Source organism: Eptatretus burgeri, chromosome 7 (genome assembly GCF_056783735.1).
Source record: "Eptatretus burgeri isolate ZD-2024b chromosome 7, Ebu_testis_v1, whole genome shotgun sequence".
In the NCBI taxonomy this organism is placed as follows: Eukaryota; Metazoa; Chordata; class Myxini; order Myxiniformes; family Myxinidae; genus Eptatretus; species Eptatretus burgeri.
Genome location: NC_140967.1, coordinates 65114780 through 65131965, shown reverse-complemented (window position 1 = coordinate 65131965; position 17186 = coordinate 65114780). Strand labels below are relative to the sequence as shown.

Here is a 17186-nt window from a genome sequence, read left to right as displayed (position 1 = left end):
TGGAGGAAATTTATGGCAATGTGACTGGAGCCACGAGGTGCAATAGGTGAGTGTTGTGGATGTTATTTAAGGTGGGGGAGGTTGGGGGTGGAAGGTGTAGGGTATAGAATGTAGTGTGTAGTGTGTAGTGTGTAGGGGTTGGAGTCAGACATACGTGTGAGCTCTGAAGGTGTAGATGGGTTCCACATCAAGTGATGCAGTCCTGTGGCAAGACATTAAGGAAATGAATGGATAAGGGATCAATGTCCTATGTCGTTTTCATTAAAAACAGTAAAAACAAAAATCAATACCCATGGTAAGACAAGCAGTTATTACAAAGGAGCAGGATATACAATATTTAATTTCATTTCTAGCTTGTAGGCCAAATAGGGAAGCAAACTGAAGAGGCTTTGGCTATGAATTCACATAACATTTGTGACAAAATGGAAGAGCTTTGTTTCGAGCATACTTTTTGGCAGAGGTGGTCTTTTGGAGATTCCACAACTTCAGAGTATGGTCCTCTGATGCTGTAATGAGCACCTGCTCGATGGGATGAAATGCGAGAGCATGTACACTGTCGAAATGGCTGCGCAGCGTAAATTTGGGGTTCCACGTCTTGCGGAAAGCATCTTTGTTTGTTGCAATCTGTGAGGCGAGAAGAGTGAGGGTTATTGTAGCAAATTGTGCTGGTTAAAATTACTTGCTGGATTATGCCAAAGGTACAATATTTTAAACAAAAATCCCACTCGCAACTGAACAAATATCAACAAGCATGCACATTGCACAAGTATCAATTATTCACTCAGAGCACCTTTGTTTTATATAGGGTGTACCAAAAGCAAGGGATACATTTGAAAATAGCATAAATCTATTATGGTGTGTGTGTGTGTGTGTGTGTGTGTGTGTGTGTGTGTGTGTGTGTCCCATATCTTATCTCCTCCCTCACCACTTTATGCGTACTCAAACTTCACATGCCTTTTTCTGCTCAAACAGTCTTACAACTGCTTACGGCATCGAAATGTACAGTACTTCCAACTCCCCCATTAAAACCGTTTGGCCCAGTCAAAAATAGACGTTCCACAAAGCGTTCCATATGCCAGATGATGTCACGACATTCTGGTTGGTGGTGCTTCAAGTCCATCTGTCACTGCAATGTTACATCTGTTACAAGGTGGACGGAGTTTATGTTTTCACCAGCGTCTGTCTTTTTTGTTTGTTTGTCTGTGAGCAGGATATAGCAGGTGGACAGGTTGGGTGTGTGACATGGTCAAATTGATTAGAATATTGAGCACAAAAGATTCAGTGATGTGAGAAGAATCCACTGTCGACCCTTATCCAGAAAACCCAATTCTTACGTTTTTCAGTCAGCCTAAGACCCTTGACACCCATTTGAAATGGCACCACAAGTCACTCTTGTTTCGACATTTGTGTACAAATGTTATTTTTGGTATATGGCATCCTTTTGGGAGCCTCTTTCAGAATATCAAACTTAAGAATGTGATAAGGTCAGCCTAATGAGCTAAAGAATGCCTGTAATTAGTGCTAATTATGATTTTATGACTCAAGCACAAGATTGAAACGTCGCAAATAGAAGGCGAGTGAATAACGATATAGACTATATCAAGCAAGAATGCATGCAGGTGTCTTAAGAATCAATTGAAGATGATTAACATAAACATGAGAGGTTAACGCACTTTAATCAAAGCTTTCATCAAAATTGCACAGTAAAATCTGGAAACCATATGGATGAATCTCAGTTGTCATTGTGAATCAAGAATTACTGTCATAATGAACATTGCGGTCAGCCTAATGAACCAAACGCCTCAAATTAGCACTAATCACTACATGTACATGCACCTGTGAATTTTAACTGCTTGGATCTTCAGGTACATTTTGCAGTTGCACAGCTTTTACATTTACAGGACACAACATCCATTAATTCCATCGGTCGGGGGGGGGGGGGGGGGGGGGGGTCGTCTACCATTATGGCTTGTGGACTTCCTTTCCTGTCACAGTTAACGCATGGCTCCTCATGGAATTCTCTCATCTCTTCCTGTCCAGGATGGAGTACCACAAGGCAGTGTTCTAGGCCCCATATTATTTCTAATCATCAGTGATCTCTCCGACTCTCTGTAAAATCCTCATCTTTTTGCTGACGACTCTACCCTCTGCACACCATCTCTCATCCCTCAGAGCAGCAGGCAGCAGCCTCTTCACTCTGTGCAGACCTGGATAAAATCACAAGCTGGTCAAGCAATTGGAACATGTCCGACAATGCTGACAAATCTCACACTCTCACAATGTCTCTCTGGAACTAGAGTCCCTTTATAGAGAGAGTAGTGACATCGAGGGTCCAGAAAAATCTAGTCACGTGATTGCGTGGAGCCATTTTGAGTCCATCGCGGACAGGATCGGACGCATATCGGTCAGCGTTTTAACGTTCCCGCTGTACGCAGCGTTCTCATTCGTGTTTTATATCGATTTTAAGACAAAATGACAGGTTGTTGCGCCTTTGGGTGCACAAATATAACGGAGAAGGGATTCAAGATGTATATATTTCCATCAGATGATAAAAGACGGAAAATCTGGGAGAACAGAGTCAGTCGTGTTGGATGGAAAGCAACTTCTTCGTCAGTTCTCTGCCAGGTCAGTGTGATGGTGGTAATGGTCCCATATGCGTATATTTGTGTGCTGCGAGTGAGAATGGCCTTTGCTTTGGCTTTCCAGGCTTGTTATCCATTGCTCGTGGATTAATTAGCACTTTAAGGGGAAGGCATCGTTATTTAAAATTAAGTGTGAGTTAGAGTCTTCGAGCTAGATCAATTAATATAGGGTCTCCACTCTAGATCATGTCTCCAAAGTCAGACTCAAAGTCAAACTAAAGTCAAAACAAAGACGAATGAATGGAGAACGGATCCGGGCAAACTTGGCCCACGGACTAACACGGCCCACTCTTCAAAGGCAGAGTTAGGGTCAACACTAACCCTAATTCTGACCCTAACCCTAACCCTAAACCTGACCCTAAACCTAAATCTAACCCTAAACCCTAACCCTAGCTTTTAAGAGTAGGTTATACCAAAGATTTAAAATCTGTTGTTGTGGGTGTAGACTGCCAGATCTCAGGATACTAAACAGGTCGACACCCCATAGCAGCATAGAAGGGAGCCCATCTAACTTCTGAGTGTAGCATGGTCGGGACTGGCTTTTATATTTGGGGGGGGGGGCATGCATTGAATGTATGTATTTGTCTTTGTTGATTTGAATGTGTGAGCACATTAACTTGTGTTTGTGTGTGTGACTTTCAATTTATAATTTGTATGTGTGTGCATTAGTACATGCGTGTATGTGATTGTAAATATGTAATTTGTATATGTATTGGAGATTGTGTGTGTGAGAGAGAGAGGGGGCAGAGAGAGAGAGAGAGAGAGAGAGAGAGAGAGAGAGAGAGAGAGAGAGAGAGAGAGAGAGAGAGAGAGAGAGAGAGAGAGAGAGAGAGAGAGAGAGAGGGAGAGAGAGGGGAGAGAGAGGGGAGAGAGAGGGGAGAGAGAGGAGAGAGAGGGGAGAGAGAGGGGAGAGAGAGGGGAGAGAGAGGGGAGAGAGAGGGGAGAGAGAGGGGAGAGAGAGGGGAGAGAGAGGGGAGAGAGAGGGGAGAGAGAGGGGAGAGAGAGGGGAGAGAGAGGGAGAGAGAGGGGAGAGAGAGGGGAGAGAGAAGGGAGAGAGAGGGGAGAAAGAGGGGAGAGAGAAGGGAGAGAGAAGGGAGAGAGAAGGGAGAGAGAAGGGAGAGAGAGGGGAGAGAGAGGGGGAGAGAGGGAGAGAGAGGGGAGAGAGGGAGGGAGAGGGAGGGGAGAGAGAGGGAGAGAGAGGGGAGAGAGAGGGAGAGAGAGGGGAGAGAGAGGGGAGAGAGAGGGGAGAGAGAGGGGAGAGGGAGGGGAGAGAGAGGGAGAGGGAGGAGAGAGAGAGGGAGAGAGAGGGGAGAGAGAGGGGAGAGAGAGGGGAGAGAGAGGGAGAGAGAGAGAGAGAGAGAGAGGGAGAGAGGGGAGAGAGGGGAGAGAGGGGAGAGAGGGGAGAGAGGGGAGAGAGAGGAGAGAGGGGAGAGAGAGGAGAGGATAAAGAGGCCGGGTGGGGTGGGCTAATCTATTTTTGGTGGGATGAATATATGATCGGCAACATGCAGCAAAGTTTAGATTGATAATTTAAATATGAAAATTAAATAAACACAAATATATACCCACACAGGATAAACAAGGTCAAACAACTGCAGAAATACAAAGATAACTCTTAACATTGTATTGTACATGTACATGTACATGTATAAGCAGGGAGGTGAGAGTTCGAGTCTCACTCTCACCTCCCTGAAATTAAAATGTGGCTGAAATAAGCAGCACGTGTACTTGTCTAGTTAATTCCTTCTTTGTCATGGTTCTAAATGTCTGTGACTGTTAAATCACAAACAGCTCTGTGAATTTCTTCTTTATCATATGGCTCTTAGTTGTCATAAATCTTCTATTTTGTCATATTCACATAATTTGTTCATTATCAACATGGAAAAGACCATTCCCATCTCTCATACATAGAGAACATAATGGAATACATGGTTCAATGCACTCGCGCCAAACGGCGGCTCTGCACGTGCACTGCACTGAATGGACTCAAAATGGCATCAAATCGTTAGTTGTCACTACTCTCTCTATAAAGGGACTCTATCTGGAACCACCCCCCCCCACCCCCCAATTTCTAAACAATCCTCTTGAAGTTCTGTCTCAAGCTTTTGGATCTCACTATCTGCCATGATTTTCCTGGGAAAGCCACATTTCCAAGCTGGCCTCCAAAGTCAGTCACCAACTAGGCATCCTCAGTTGTGCAAAGTCCTTCCTTGGCTTGATGGAGTACTGCTCTACCCTCCAGGTTGGTGTTTCTGCCTCACACCGAGCTCAGTTTCACACTGTGGAAACCAAGGCTCTTAGGATCATTGGTATCTACTGCAATGAAGCAGAGTCTTTGAGTCTTTCAGTCTCTCACTGCAGGTAGGTGGGTGGTCTTTCTATCTTCTACCTGACCCCTCTGCAGCCTTGCACCCCCTGCTCTGTTCCCCTAGTATTTCTGCAGAGTGATCAAGGTCCGCCAGCAACCCCCTTCTAATGAAACTGCCAAGGTCAAGAATTACTGCTCACCTTCACTCTTTCATTCCTCTTTTTTCCTGCCTCTGCAACAAATTCCTGTACTCTCTTCAATCCCACTCATCCCTCTGGGTCTTCAAAACAGCTGTTCACCACCATCTCATATCTTCCCCCATTCTAAACCATGGCCTTTTCTACCCCCGTTAACCCACCCCAATCCCACCTCCTTCAAATTACCTGTTTTCCTTCCTGAAATTCTCTGGTGCCCATCCTGTTTACCCCATATACCCCCACCCAATCCCTCTCTCTTCCACAGATCTCCACACATCCTGTTTCCTGCAGTTGTTGTGCTTCCCTCTTGCACCCCCTCTTGTCTCTTGCTCCCTTCATTATGTTTTGCATATTAGCTCTGAAACAAGCCTCAACATCGTCGTCATCTTACGGCCATTTCCATGCTTGCATGTGGAAGCCACGATTCACCTAATGGCTGCTTTCTCGGCAGCACAATCCCTTGCTAGTCCTCTTGTTAGGCCTTTAACTCTATGATCGTTTCTCAGCAACACGTCCCATGTTTTCTTTGAATGGTCTCCAGCTCTCCTTCCATTCATTCATATTTATACACCACTTCACACAGCTGCCCACCCCCATCCTTTGCACACATACAAACCATCTCAACTGACCCCTACGCATAACCTTGCAAATGCTTTCCATACCAAACCTATCTCATAAGTCCACATTTGGTTTCCTATCCTTCAGCGTCACATTACACATACACCTCAGCATTATCATTTCATTTTGTTCACATCTCCGTTCATCCTCCTTTTTGATCACCCATGATTGACTGCCACACAAAATCACGCTCGTAATGCAAGCTGCATAAAGTTTCCCCTTGAATTAGAGAAAGGTTCCTTTTGTTGTCAGCCGGGGTAACAACTCCCTAAACTTCTTCCAGCCGCTTCAAATTCTTGCATTCATTGCTGCTTCTGCACCACCAGTTGCACCAATAATATCACCAACATAACAGAATTGATCGACACATTCCATTGATATATCCTGATAAACCAACCTTTTCTGCTCTAACTGGAGCCACCTGCTTACCTGCGCAAACAGCACATTTGAAGTGAGGAATCTACCCCTGATGCCACTGCACTTCTTGTGCACCCAGCAGTTACAGGATTTACACAATATTGAAATGCTGCCTACACATTTTCTACAAACAACACAGGGCCACCTCCCTCTTTTTTCAACATTTCCTTCTCCTGTATCACGAATCAGTAATTTTGTTTTCCCTGTATTATATTCACTTTCAGTCCTTTAGCCTCCATACCATCCACCATACTGCATACTCACCCATTACCTCTTCCACATCGTTGGTCATTAGCACCAGGTCATCAGCATATAGGATTTCCCAAGGTGAGCCTCCTCTAAATTTCTGTGATATGGCCTCAAGAGCCATGATGAACAGGATTGAGCTCAAGACTGAACCCTGAAGAACACCCATTTTCACTTCAAAATCCTCACTCGACACTATTTACCCTCACAGAGGTTTTTGGGCCATCATACATTTCCACGACGACCCGAACTAACCAATTCCTCCACACGTAACTTTCTCATGGACCATTGCACCACTTCCTGAGGCACCCTATCGAATGCCTTCTTCAAATCCACAAGCAAAAAAGTACAGTTGTTTCTTCTTCCCCAGATATTTTTTCCTGTAATTGCCCAACGATAAAAAATTTCCTCCATCATGCCCCTTCCTGGCATGAAACCAAGTTGCATTTCATGTATATTAACACTCTGTCATCAATTTATCTATGATTCTCTCTTCCACTTTCATTCCACGGTCCAACAACTTCAGACCCCTATAGTTGCTCCGAACTAAGGCATCACACTTCCCTTTATAAATATTCACCATTACACTCTTCAACCAGTAATCTGGGAGAGATGCCTCCCTTATAAGTGCATTTCTTAATTTAGTGATTAAATTCACTCCAATATTGCCAGATGCCTTCAGCATCTCTGCACCAACACCAGTGCTGCCTGCCTCTTTACCATTCTTCATTTCATCGATGGCTTTCTTCACCCATTCATTCCTTATCTCAGGTGGTGGGCCCTGCACCAGCTCTACTGCCTCTAGAATATCCCTGTTCCAAGGAAACTCTTCATTTAGCAGGTGCTCATAGTAACTCCTCCAAGCATTTCTAATCTCCCCATGGTCAACCAGTACATGTCCTATCATCCTTCACACATTGTTCTCCTATGAGATCCTTATTTTGATTGATCATTTGCTTTGCTATCCCACATGTTATCTCCCTTCTACTATCTGCATTATTTATCACATCTTGAAAGCGAATCCTGTACTAATTTTTAGCCTTGTAAACTTCCCTTCTTGCCCTACGTTTAGCCACAAAATATTCCTCCTTATCCCCTCCCTTTTTCCAAATCCTAAACAATTTTCTTTTTATATTTAATAGCCCTATCCACCTCATTATTCCACAGATCATGTCGAGCTGGGCCCTTCGACCAGCCACATGTCTTTTCAGTAGCATGCAGCAGCCCATCTTTTAAAGAGTGCCAACAACTGTCTAAATCCTCTTCTACCATAAAGTTTTCAATATTCATTTCCAAAAATTCCCGATAGAAATGTTCCTTGACATTCTGATCTCTTGGTTTCTATACTCTTCTCCTTGGGACATAAGGTTTCCTCGTTTCCCCACTCCAACTTAACTTGACATCACACACTAGCAGCCAGTGTTGGAAGGCACATTCTTCTCCACCTATTGTTTTCACATCCTTAACCAACTTCCTATCTAATCTAACGAGAAAGTAGTCGATCTGGCTCTTTATACCGCCTTACTCATAAGTGCTCAATTTGCTCAGCCTCTTCTGAAACATTGTGTTGCAGACGACCACATCAAAAGCGTCCCGAAGCTCAAGTATTCTTACACCTTCAGTGTTTCTAACTCCAAAACCTGACCTACAATGAACACCCTCATATCCTTCTCCTCCTCACTTAATCCTGTCTGTAGGTTGTATGTTGATACTATTGTTCATATATGCTTATCAAGAGCTTTTGGATTTCATACAACTCTTGCATATACCCTCCGAACCCCCAACACCCTCTCCACCCACTTCTCAGCCACCATAATCCCAACACCACCACCATTTCCAGTCACAATCGATCCAAAACAATTTGTGTCTATCATTTCTATCTGTGACCATTCTTGCAGCACTTCCACTCCACCGTTTTTTCTTGCACACAGCATACATCCACTCTTCTGTGGCTCAAAGTTTCTGCTATCTCACCAGCTCCACCATACATAGTACCAACATTCAGACTAGCAACTCTCATACCTATCTTGTCATGCTGAGTGGGTGCTTTATGCATGACAGGTTTGCTCTCATTTGTAATTTGTACAGCCATAGATTTCAAAGAGGATGAAAGTGAGGTAACCTCAGGATGAAAGCCACCCCACATGGTATATGCCACAGAAACCCCAAACATCAGCACGCTTACATGACCTGACGTCATACCACCAGTGGTCCAGTAGCCTCATGGATGACCCACCCCAGCCCGCTTCAGGGACACCCATCCATGAGCAACATGGCACTATAGCAGACGGGGTATTATTCGCCTGCTGATAGGGCAACCTCCCAGCATGCTACGACTGGGTTCGGGCTCCTGTGCAGGTCAGGTCAGGTCAGGTCAGGTCAGGTCAGGTGTGGGAGCAAGTGCTGGAGCAGCGAGTCACTGCATCCACTTTCCACCGGTACACCAGAGACCTCTGACTAACAATCCCCCAGGCAGATGCCTGGCCCATCTCCATCTCCTTGAGATGCTGATCAACCTGCTGCAACCACAAGGCACGTGGTCAGCCCATTGGCCTCCTTCACCCAAAGGTCAGCACAAGATATGCATCCACCCAAAGGGACTGCCTTAGGTTAACCCAAGGAGACCGCAGTCTTGTGGACGACACCTCAGCACTACTCCGCTACACACCACCACGATTTGACCCTGGATGTTTACCCTGTGTGTTTTCCCTCCTGTCACCAAGGAATGGGGGTCTCGAAGGCTTTGCGCCAGTCCCGTCATCCGGTGAGCTGCCTTGCGAAGAGCAGCAGCACAGAAGGTGCTCCCACAGAGTGAGTTTTCAGTTTTCTTTGTGTTTTTTTGTGTGTGTTTTGCAGCATGAAGTGTTTTACGGTGGCTGGAGTGCAAATCCTGCCAATAACATCCTCAAAAAAAAAAAGAGTAACCCAAATGCAGGACGACGTTTGCACACAGTTGGGCACTAGATATGGATAGCCATTGGCTCACAAGGAGCTCTTCCATCCTTAGACAGGTTTTGTTTTTAATCCTGCTGAGTGCCCATATCCATACACCCACCTCACCAGGAAACCTGTTGGGGGAGACGGTTTAGTCGCCGACAACCCGGCCATGAAACAGGTTCGTACAGGTTTACATGGTACGTGTCGAAAGTCACAGATCTAATCTGGCCTTACCTGACAAAATAAAAATAAAACCAATGTCACCCGCAGGGTGACCCATATCTTGCAAAAAGGTGACCACGTGTGACTTCTTTAAGGTCACACTGAGGTGAACAGAGCTGCTATCCACCAGGAGCGACTCCTTGAGGAATATCTGCCTACGAGAGATTCCAATGAGAATCGTTCTACAGAGTAACCATGGAAAAAATCCGTTTTTTCGTCATGACGTCATCAAATGACGTTATAGCGTCAAGCTTTTGACAGATCTAGAAAGCACTTATCAAATGCTTTCATATGAGGTATTACTCGATATGATATCTAAGATTTCAAAATTTGAACCTTGGGGTCAAAAACTTTCGACCTCCAGCGCTAACCATGAAGGTCAAGGCCGATCGCCACCAAAATTAATCAGCTGAGCGCCAGACCATGAATTATATTCTCATGAAGTTTGAAGACGATCCGATCAAAATTACTCAAAAAAATAAGGGTTTCGTCGACTCCCTTGATTTGCAACAAAGTGACCTTGACCTTTACCTTGAAAATTTCATGCGCTGAAAGGGACCTCTATAGGACTGATATGCGAAGTTACAAAAATTTCCAATGATAACTGTGCTCTGCAGAGTGATCGATACATGATTACAGACAAACAAACAAAAAAAAACATACAAGCTGACCAACATATCTTGCAAAAACTTCGTTTTGGCAAGATAATAAGATGAAAAAAATTAAGTGGTAAGCACCAACCTAAGACACACCCTGTACCCTTTGGACAATGCAGCAACACTGCCCAGTGTCACCATGGCAACTAACCCAGATGGGGAAGCACAAACTCAGGTCCCCATTTTGCCAAAAGACATACTTGAGGCAAGTTTTTGTGGCTGGATGCCTTCCTTCCTGACCACCACAAAGTATACCAACCCCCCCCCCCCAAAAAAAAAACTGTGGGTGAAATTTACCACTGTTAGGATTATTGTACCATCCATTGTCAATGGGGGAAGGGTGATCAGGAGGATTGTTTGCCAAATACCAAATCTGGCTCTGGTAAGTGGACCTATTTGGTGTGTTGGGTAAGACATCCCTGGGTTGGAGGAAGCTTTTCTCGATCTTTGGTGTTTTTTTCTGAAACAGCTTGTAACATCGATAATTGCAACATTCGTGTTTGGCAAGTGGACTCAGCATATGAACTCCTCTGCATGATTCTCTGTGTCATTGGAAAGAGCTCCACATCCAAGATTGTTCAATAAAGCTGCATGCTTCTGGAATGTCTTCCATGTGGACTTTTTGCCATTCCCACTCAGTTCACTAACAGTGTCACATCCTGTTTAGGCATGATATGCTGGGATGTTCCTTCGGATATTTTGAGTTAACTGGACGGCATGTACAGCAATAAAGCGTTGCTGTTGTGCAGTGTCTGTTCTCATCCATATCTCTTGATTCAGTTGTGCTGCAAAGTGAACCAAGAGCACCAACACATCTGTGTTTCTACACGAGATGATGAGACGCTCAAACCCTGCTTGAAAAGTGACATCATCATGTAGTATAAATACGTGTACCAGCCTCTTCTTGAGTTGATTAAAATTGATAGACATCTGATCCTTGGGATGATTCTGCAGTATTTTCATCAGTAAAGCATCCAGACGTGATTAACTCACAATTTTACAAAGTATCCTTAGCTTTGATCAGAATTTGCACACTCAGATTCGATTTGTTGCTTGAGAGGTCGATGAATTGTTTCCAGCTGATAGGTAAAGGAACATCTCTGCCAGCAAGCTCACGGCGTGTAGACCTGCTTGAACCTGCTTGTTTTGCTCAGATACCAGATTTGATTGACTCTTTCCTGTATCCATCAAAGACAACATCTCCCCTTGCCTTGAGCATCATTCATGGAAATGACTGAATACTGCATTACTGAATGCATCAGAAAGATCCCCAAATGTCTTTGACCCTGGTGGTTTTCCAATCACTTGTACCAAGACCTGACCATCAATAATGGTACAAGTTTTAAGTTATGAAGTTGGAAGGATCTCAATGTTCACATCTTCCTCTAGGATCTTTCCAAGTGCAGCCTTGTTGGTGGATCATATATTTCAACTGTCTGCTATGGAGAGTGGGACTGGTGATGGTTCATGACAAAAGCTTTTCGAGATCCGTCATGTCCGGCATATTTGGCCACCAGAAGCCGCTGAAATAGCACTTTGTCCACTTTTGTTCTTTTGCCCCTTTGTGTTGGATATTTTTTGCTCTTAACGGTGAAGATCATTTTGAGATTGACTTTGCGATTGTTTCAGCTTTGTGTGGAACCCAACTTCCCTTGCACATATCCGGGTCTCCACAAACTCCGATATTGTTTTCTCCATGTATTTGCGCTGTGACCAAAGCAATCGATGTTTTAGGTGGCAATGTCCCGAATATATCTTCTCTGTCTCTTTTGATCCTTGAAATGCCGATATCGTTGTTGGCAGAAGGTACATATTCTGCATATTCTATGATGAAGGTGAACATGATGGAGGTCTCGTCAGCGAGGGTTGGATACTATATGCTGTTATTTTTTTCAGAAATGAACTGGGAACGTTTTGACATGAACAATGTCAGCATTTACCATGTATATAACAAAGCTTTAGAAACTATTGTACACTTTCGGTCATGAAACCAAAACAAGATTCTGCTATATTAAGTATTTTCCTGTCAAGCACAGCTACAGTATTGATATATGTATTGATTATTAACATCAGCCCCATTAATCCAATGATTTCTGATACCAAATTTAGCTATGTAGCCCTACAATTTATGGCCAACCATGCATACTTTCAAAATCGGAATAATGCACATGCACATTTTTTCTTTGCAAAACAGGTCACAACTTGGGGGGAAAAAAGAATCACAATATAAAGTGTCATCCAGGTTGGTTGTGATGGATAAAGGTAAAAGATAAACCCTGGCCTGGAGGACAACTTGTAACATTTAGGTACCACTGATGTGATTTTTAGAGCTTCTTTGAGATTATTCTCAAAGACCAGTAGTTGAAAAATAGGGGCAATACCCCTGGGCACTCACCTGGTAGCAGCTGGATAAGATAACCGGGGCATTCCATGTCAAATGTACACACCCTCCCGACACTAATACCTCATTTTCTCCTGCACATGTTGGTCATTTATTCACTTGGGTGAAAAAACTCAAATACCCACGCCTAGACCTGTGGGCCCATCGGGGCTCACTTTGGGGGCCCCCCAAATTTGGGTGCCCCCGGCTGCCCGACAATCTTCCAGAGGCCATATCACAAGTTGTCGTGGTCTGATTTGGCTGATTTTGGTATAAAAATGCTCGTAAAAGCGAGATCTTTCGAATCGCGTAAAGTAAAATCACTCCGAAACTCATTCAAAAAGTTATAGTTTGGGCGCCCTTTGACCTTGGGCCACCGCTCCCCAGCCAAACCGATGGTCCCGATTTTTTCGTTTGAGAATACCCCTTCATATACTCCAACACCTCAGCATAAATGAAAATGGGATCTCAATGGGTTCAAGTGTGACGATGGTTTTATTGTTCAGGGACTCGGGTGCTGGACACACAATACGCCACAATACATAGCACAGTATTTGAACACATGATTTCCAATACACTATATCAGTATATTGTACATAAATTTTCCACATGCACATGCAGGAACTGGAAGTGATACAAGTATGAGTAAGAGTTTTTCCGAGCATATTATAGTCAAGATTGTTTGCCAACCAATGTTTTATTTGACAGCTGTTTCTTTTTTATTGATTGTGTAGGTTCTACCTGTAGCAGTTTTTTGTTCTACTGAAAGAAGTATATAAGAAATGTCTAAAATGCAGTGATCTCCAATGTCAGGAAAAAAGAAACTATTTGCGAGCCCGTTTGGATGAAGAAAATTCACTTTCACTTCATGAGTGTCCTGAAAGGCTTCCATGATGCAGGCAAGCCACCATTTTCCATCATAGTGCACTGTGACATAACCTGAGAGTTTCCCGTTAAAAGTTGGTGTAGATTTTGAAATAGCTGACTTGATACGGTGTTCCTCGCTAAGGCTGAATTCGCGTACTTGAAGAGCAGTTTCAGAAATAGGGATGAAAGCATGAAGTTTTTGAGTTACAGATACAGTTTTGGCCGTTTTCAACCTTTCTTCCAGATTTTGTTCTTCCTCGTCATACGCCTCTTGGATCCCGTAACTGAACTTCATTTCATTCAAACCATTTTCAGCAAAGGCGAAAAGATCTTTTGGAGAAATAATTTGACTGTCATAAGGTCTACGCAGGCTTTCACGTGTTGCTTCTCGTATGACTGTACATCCCACGCCATCTGAAGGGCCCTTGCCATGACTTGTGGAAAAAAAAAATGCCATTATGCGTCAATACCATACTCCGATTTGTGACGACATAGGTTTATGAAGGCGTTGCAATTCTTATATCGCCCAGCACAACCGTCTGAGAAATAGTAAAGTTTCTTTACATTTCCAAAGCTCGATTTCAAGTGTTCAATGAGCATTCTTTGGAAGAGGTGGACTGAGACAACGTCGTGAGTATTGCATTCTGATATAATCGTGAAAGAATCGTGGTTTACTTTGCCATCGTCTGATTTGAAATAGTAATCCCAGGGGTGAATTGTCGCTTGAGAGCAGTTCCAATGGAATCCTTGGGCCGCATCGTGTACGACAAACGAATAGTTCTATGAGAAGTCTCCAATAATGACAACTTCTCCTTCACCGATTTCGTCTTTCTTATTTTTCAGAAACTGAGATTGGGCCTTGGCAATGAAGTCATGTCTCACTAATTCCACCACGCATTCACAGAATTGATTAATGAATTCTTCCAAAGGCAGGACCATGGAGCTCAGTTCAGATCTGTCGGTGGATGTCCACCATTTAAACTGAATTTCATCAATATCCTCTAGTTCATAAGCACCTATTAGCTCGGTTTTGAAGTCTTCAATTGATGGGCAACTTTCACAAGTTCTGAAATAACATGCCGGTTGTGCTGGATTACAAACTATGCGTGCTATCACATGATGATAGCTAGGAAGTTCGGCTATCTGTGGCATTTTGGAACCAAACATCATGAGTTTCACACTTTGATGTATCGTACATACACATAAACTGTGTGTACCGCATTAACCGGCCAGGACACACTCCGAGGGACGGAGCAAGGCGAACTTCGCGAATCCAACTTTCAAACCAGGGTACTTCTCTTTGAATTTCTGAAACAGTTCCTTGAGATTGTTTAGTACCAGGCGCTTTTGAATTTTGTCTTTTCCATGTTCATTCCTGACCACCACACAGTCCTTTTTTCCCAGCATTATTCGGCTGACTTCATCACTTCGGTAAAATTCGGTTACGGCGGATTTCACTTTGTCAGGCAATATTTTACCGTTTGGGATTTGGAAACGATAGCATACCATTTTCTTTCTCTAGATTTTTGGCTTGCACAGCCATTCTTTGGGAGCAACTGAATTCACTCATCATCCCTCTGATGCTCATATTCCTAGCAAATATTGTCAGTATACGTATTTGCTCTGAACGGCTCGAAACAACGTATTTTTCTTTCAGGCTTTTGATCACTTCCAGCATGCAGTTTTCATCACATTTTGACACTGTATTTTGTGTTTTCTCCGCAGTGCTTGGTACAGCAACTAGTTGTAATTTCTTTCGCACAGAATCTTCCACTTTATTTCACTTTTCAGGAACGTACCCTGGGTTTCTTTCCGCCTTTTGTTTGTCGAATGGGCTTTCGCCTGTCATCGATAACGACTGGTTTAAAGGTCAACTTCTGCTTCTCGCTCAAAAACCTCCTCGTCTTCAACTGTCGAAATAGATTCTGTAATGCCTTCGATAGTACCTTCTGATGATAATTTTGAACTGGTCGAAGATGATTCTTCATTACGCACTGGTGACAACTGAGAAAGTTTTTTTTCTGCACGAAGTTCAAAGTCTGTCATCTTTTTTCACCTTTGAAGAAAATTTCATCAACATATCATTTGACAGATTGCGAAGATCTTTTCGTCGTTTCGTTTTATGGAAGCTGAACGGATCGCAACAGTATTTTCGGAACTCCTTTCGATCTTAGGTCGCCATGCTTACTGCAAATTATGCAAAAACTAAGATTAGCCCATAACTTAATTCGATGATGGTTATACAAAAAAAAATACACTTAAAAATCAATAGACACAATAGGCAGAATAATTTCTTGCAAATGATGCAATATGTATATATATATATATATTTTTTTTTGTATACCTTGGTCGAGGCTCGTATGAGAGCTAACACACAACTCACAGCAAGGAGGCATGAGACAAGAGGGGCGGGAGTGGAAGGGACAAAACAGTGGGGAACAGATACATTAGGTGAACTGTGGAAGGGAGAGGGATGGGGATGGGACGGGGAACATGGCGAAGAGAAGATGGACATTTCGGGGACTTTCAGGAAGGAAAGCAGGAGAAATGAAGGAGGTGGGTTTGGGTGGATTATCGGGGGTAGAAAAGATCGAGGATTTGGATGGGGGAAGATAAGAGGTGGTGGTGAACAGCTGTTTTGAAAGCCTGGAGGGAAGAATGGGAAAGAATAGAGTGAGGAAGTTTATTCCAAAGGCGGGAAAAAAGAGGAATGAAAGAGTGAAGATGAGCAGTGATTCGTGATTTTGGTAGTTTTACCAGAAGGGGGTTGTTGGCGGACCTTGAGCGCCCTGTGGAAATGTGGTGGGGACAAATCACAGAGAGAGCAGGGGGGGCAAGGCTGGAGAGAAGTCGGTAGAAGACAGAAAGACCACCGACCAACCTGCGGTGATTGAGTGAGAGGCCCAAAGACTCAGCTTCATTGCGGGAGATGCCGATAATCTTAAATGCCCTGGTTTCGACAGCGTGAAGCCGAGAAAGGTGGGAGGCAGGAGCACCAGCCCAGAGGGGAGAGCAGTACTCCATCAGGCTACGGACAAAAGCTTTGTAAGTGGTCAGGAGCTCAAGAGGGCCGAGGAAGGACTTAGCACGACGGAGGATTCCCAGTCGGCGACTGGCTTTTGAGGCGAGGTTGGAAATGTGACTTTCCCAGGAAAGGTCATGGCAGATAGTGAGACCTAGAAGCTTGAAAGAAAAGACTTCTTCCAGAGGATTGTTGAGAAAGTGGATGGGGGGGTTTTGTAAACGGTCCTTTCGAAGAGACATAGTGAGAGTGTGAGATTTGTCTGGATTGAAAGACATGTTGCACGTGTTGGACCAGTTTGTGATTTTATCCAGATCTGCAGTGAGCGAAGAAGCTGCTGCTTGCCGGTCTGAGGGATGACAGATGGTACGGCAGAGGGTGGAGTCGTCGGCAAAGAGAAATAGAGGATTTTCCAGAGAGTCCGAGAGATCATTGATGAAAACCAGAAAAAGAACAGGGCCCAGAACGCTACCTTGAGGAACTCCAGCCTGCACAGGAAGAGGGGATGAAAGAACTCCATTTAGGGCCACACGTTGACTGCGACAGGAGAGGAAGTCTGCGAGCCATGAGTGGAGATGGCCTTGAATACCATGGGAAGAGAGTTTGGTGAGTAGGGCAGGGTGCCAGACTGTCAAAAGCACGTGATATGTCCAGGGATACGGCTCGGATTTCCT

At 44.0% G+C, this 17186-nt stretch overlaps 1 protein-coding gene across 6 annotated transcripts in view; it reads right to left on the bottom strand.

The window, feature by feature from the left end:
• The window catches only part of STRN3 (striatin 3), a 180959-nt gene that overhangs the window by 83258 nt on the left and 80515 nt on the right, over positions 1-17186 (bottom strand). For all 6 annotated transcript variants that reach the window (XM_085888843.1, XM_085888844.1, XM_085888845.1 and 3 more), the window contains 2 exons: positions 449-624; positions 155-202 (listed from right to left, as the gene is read on the bottom strand). In XM_085888843.1, the coding sequence (XP_085744969.1) occupies positions 155-202; positions 449-624 (224 nt within the window). The remainder of the gene's footprint in view (positions 1-154; positions 203-448; positions 625-17186) is intronic.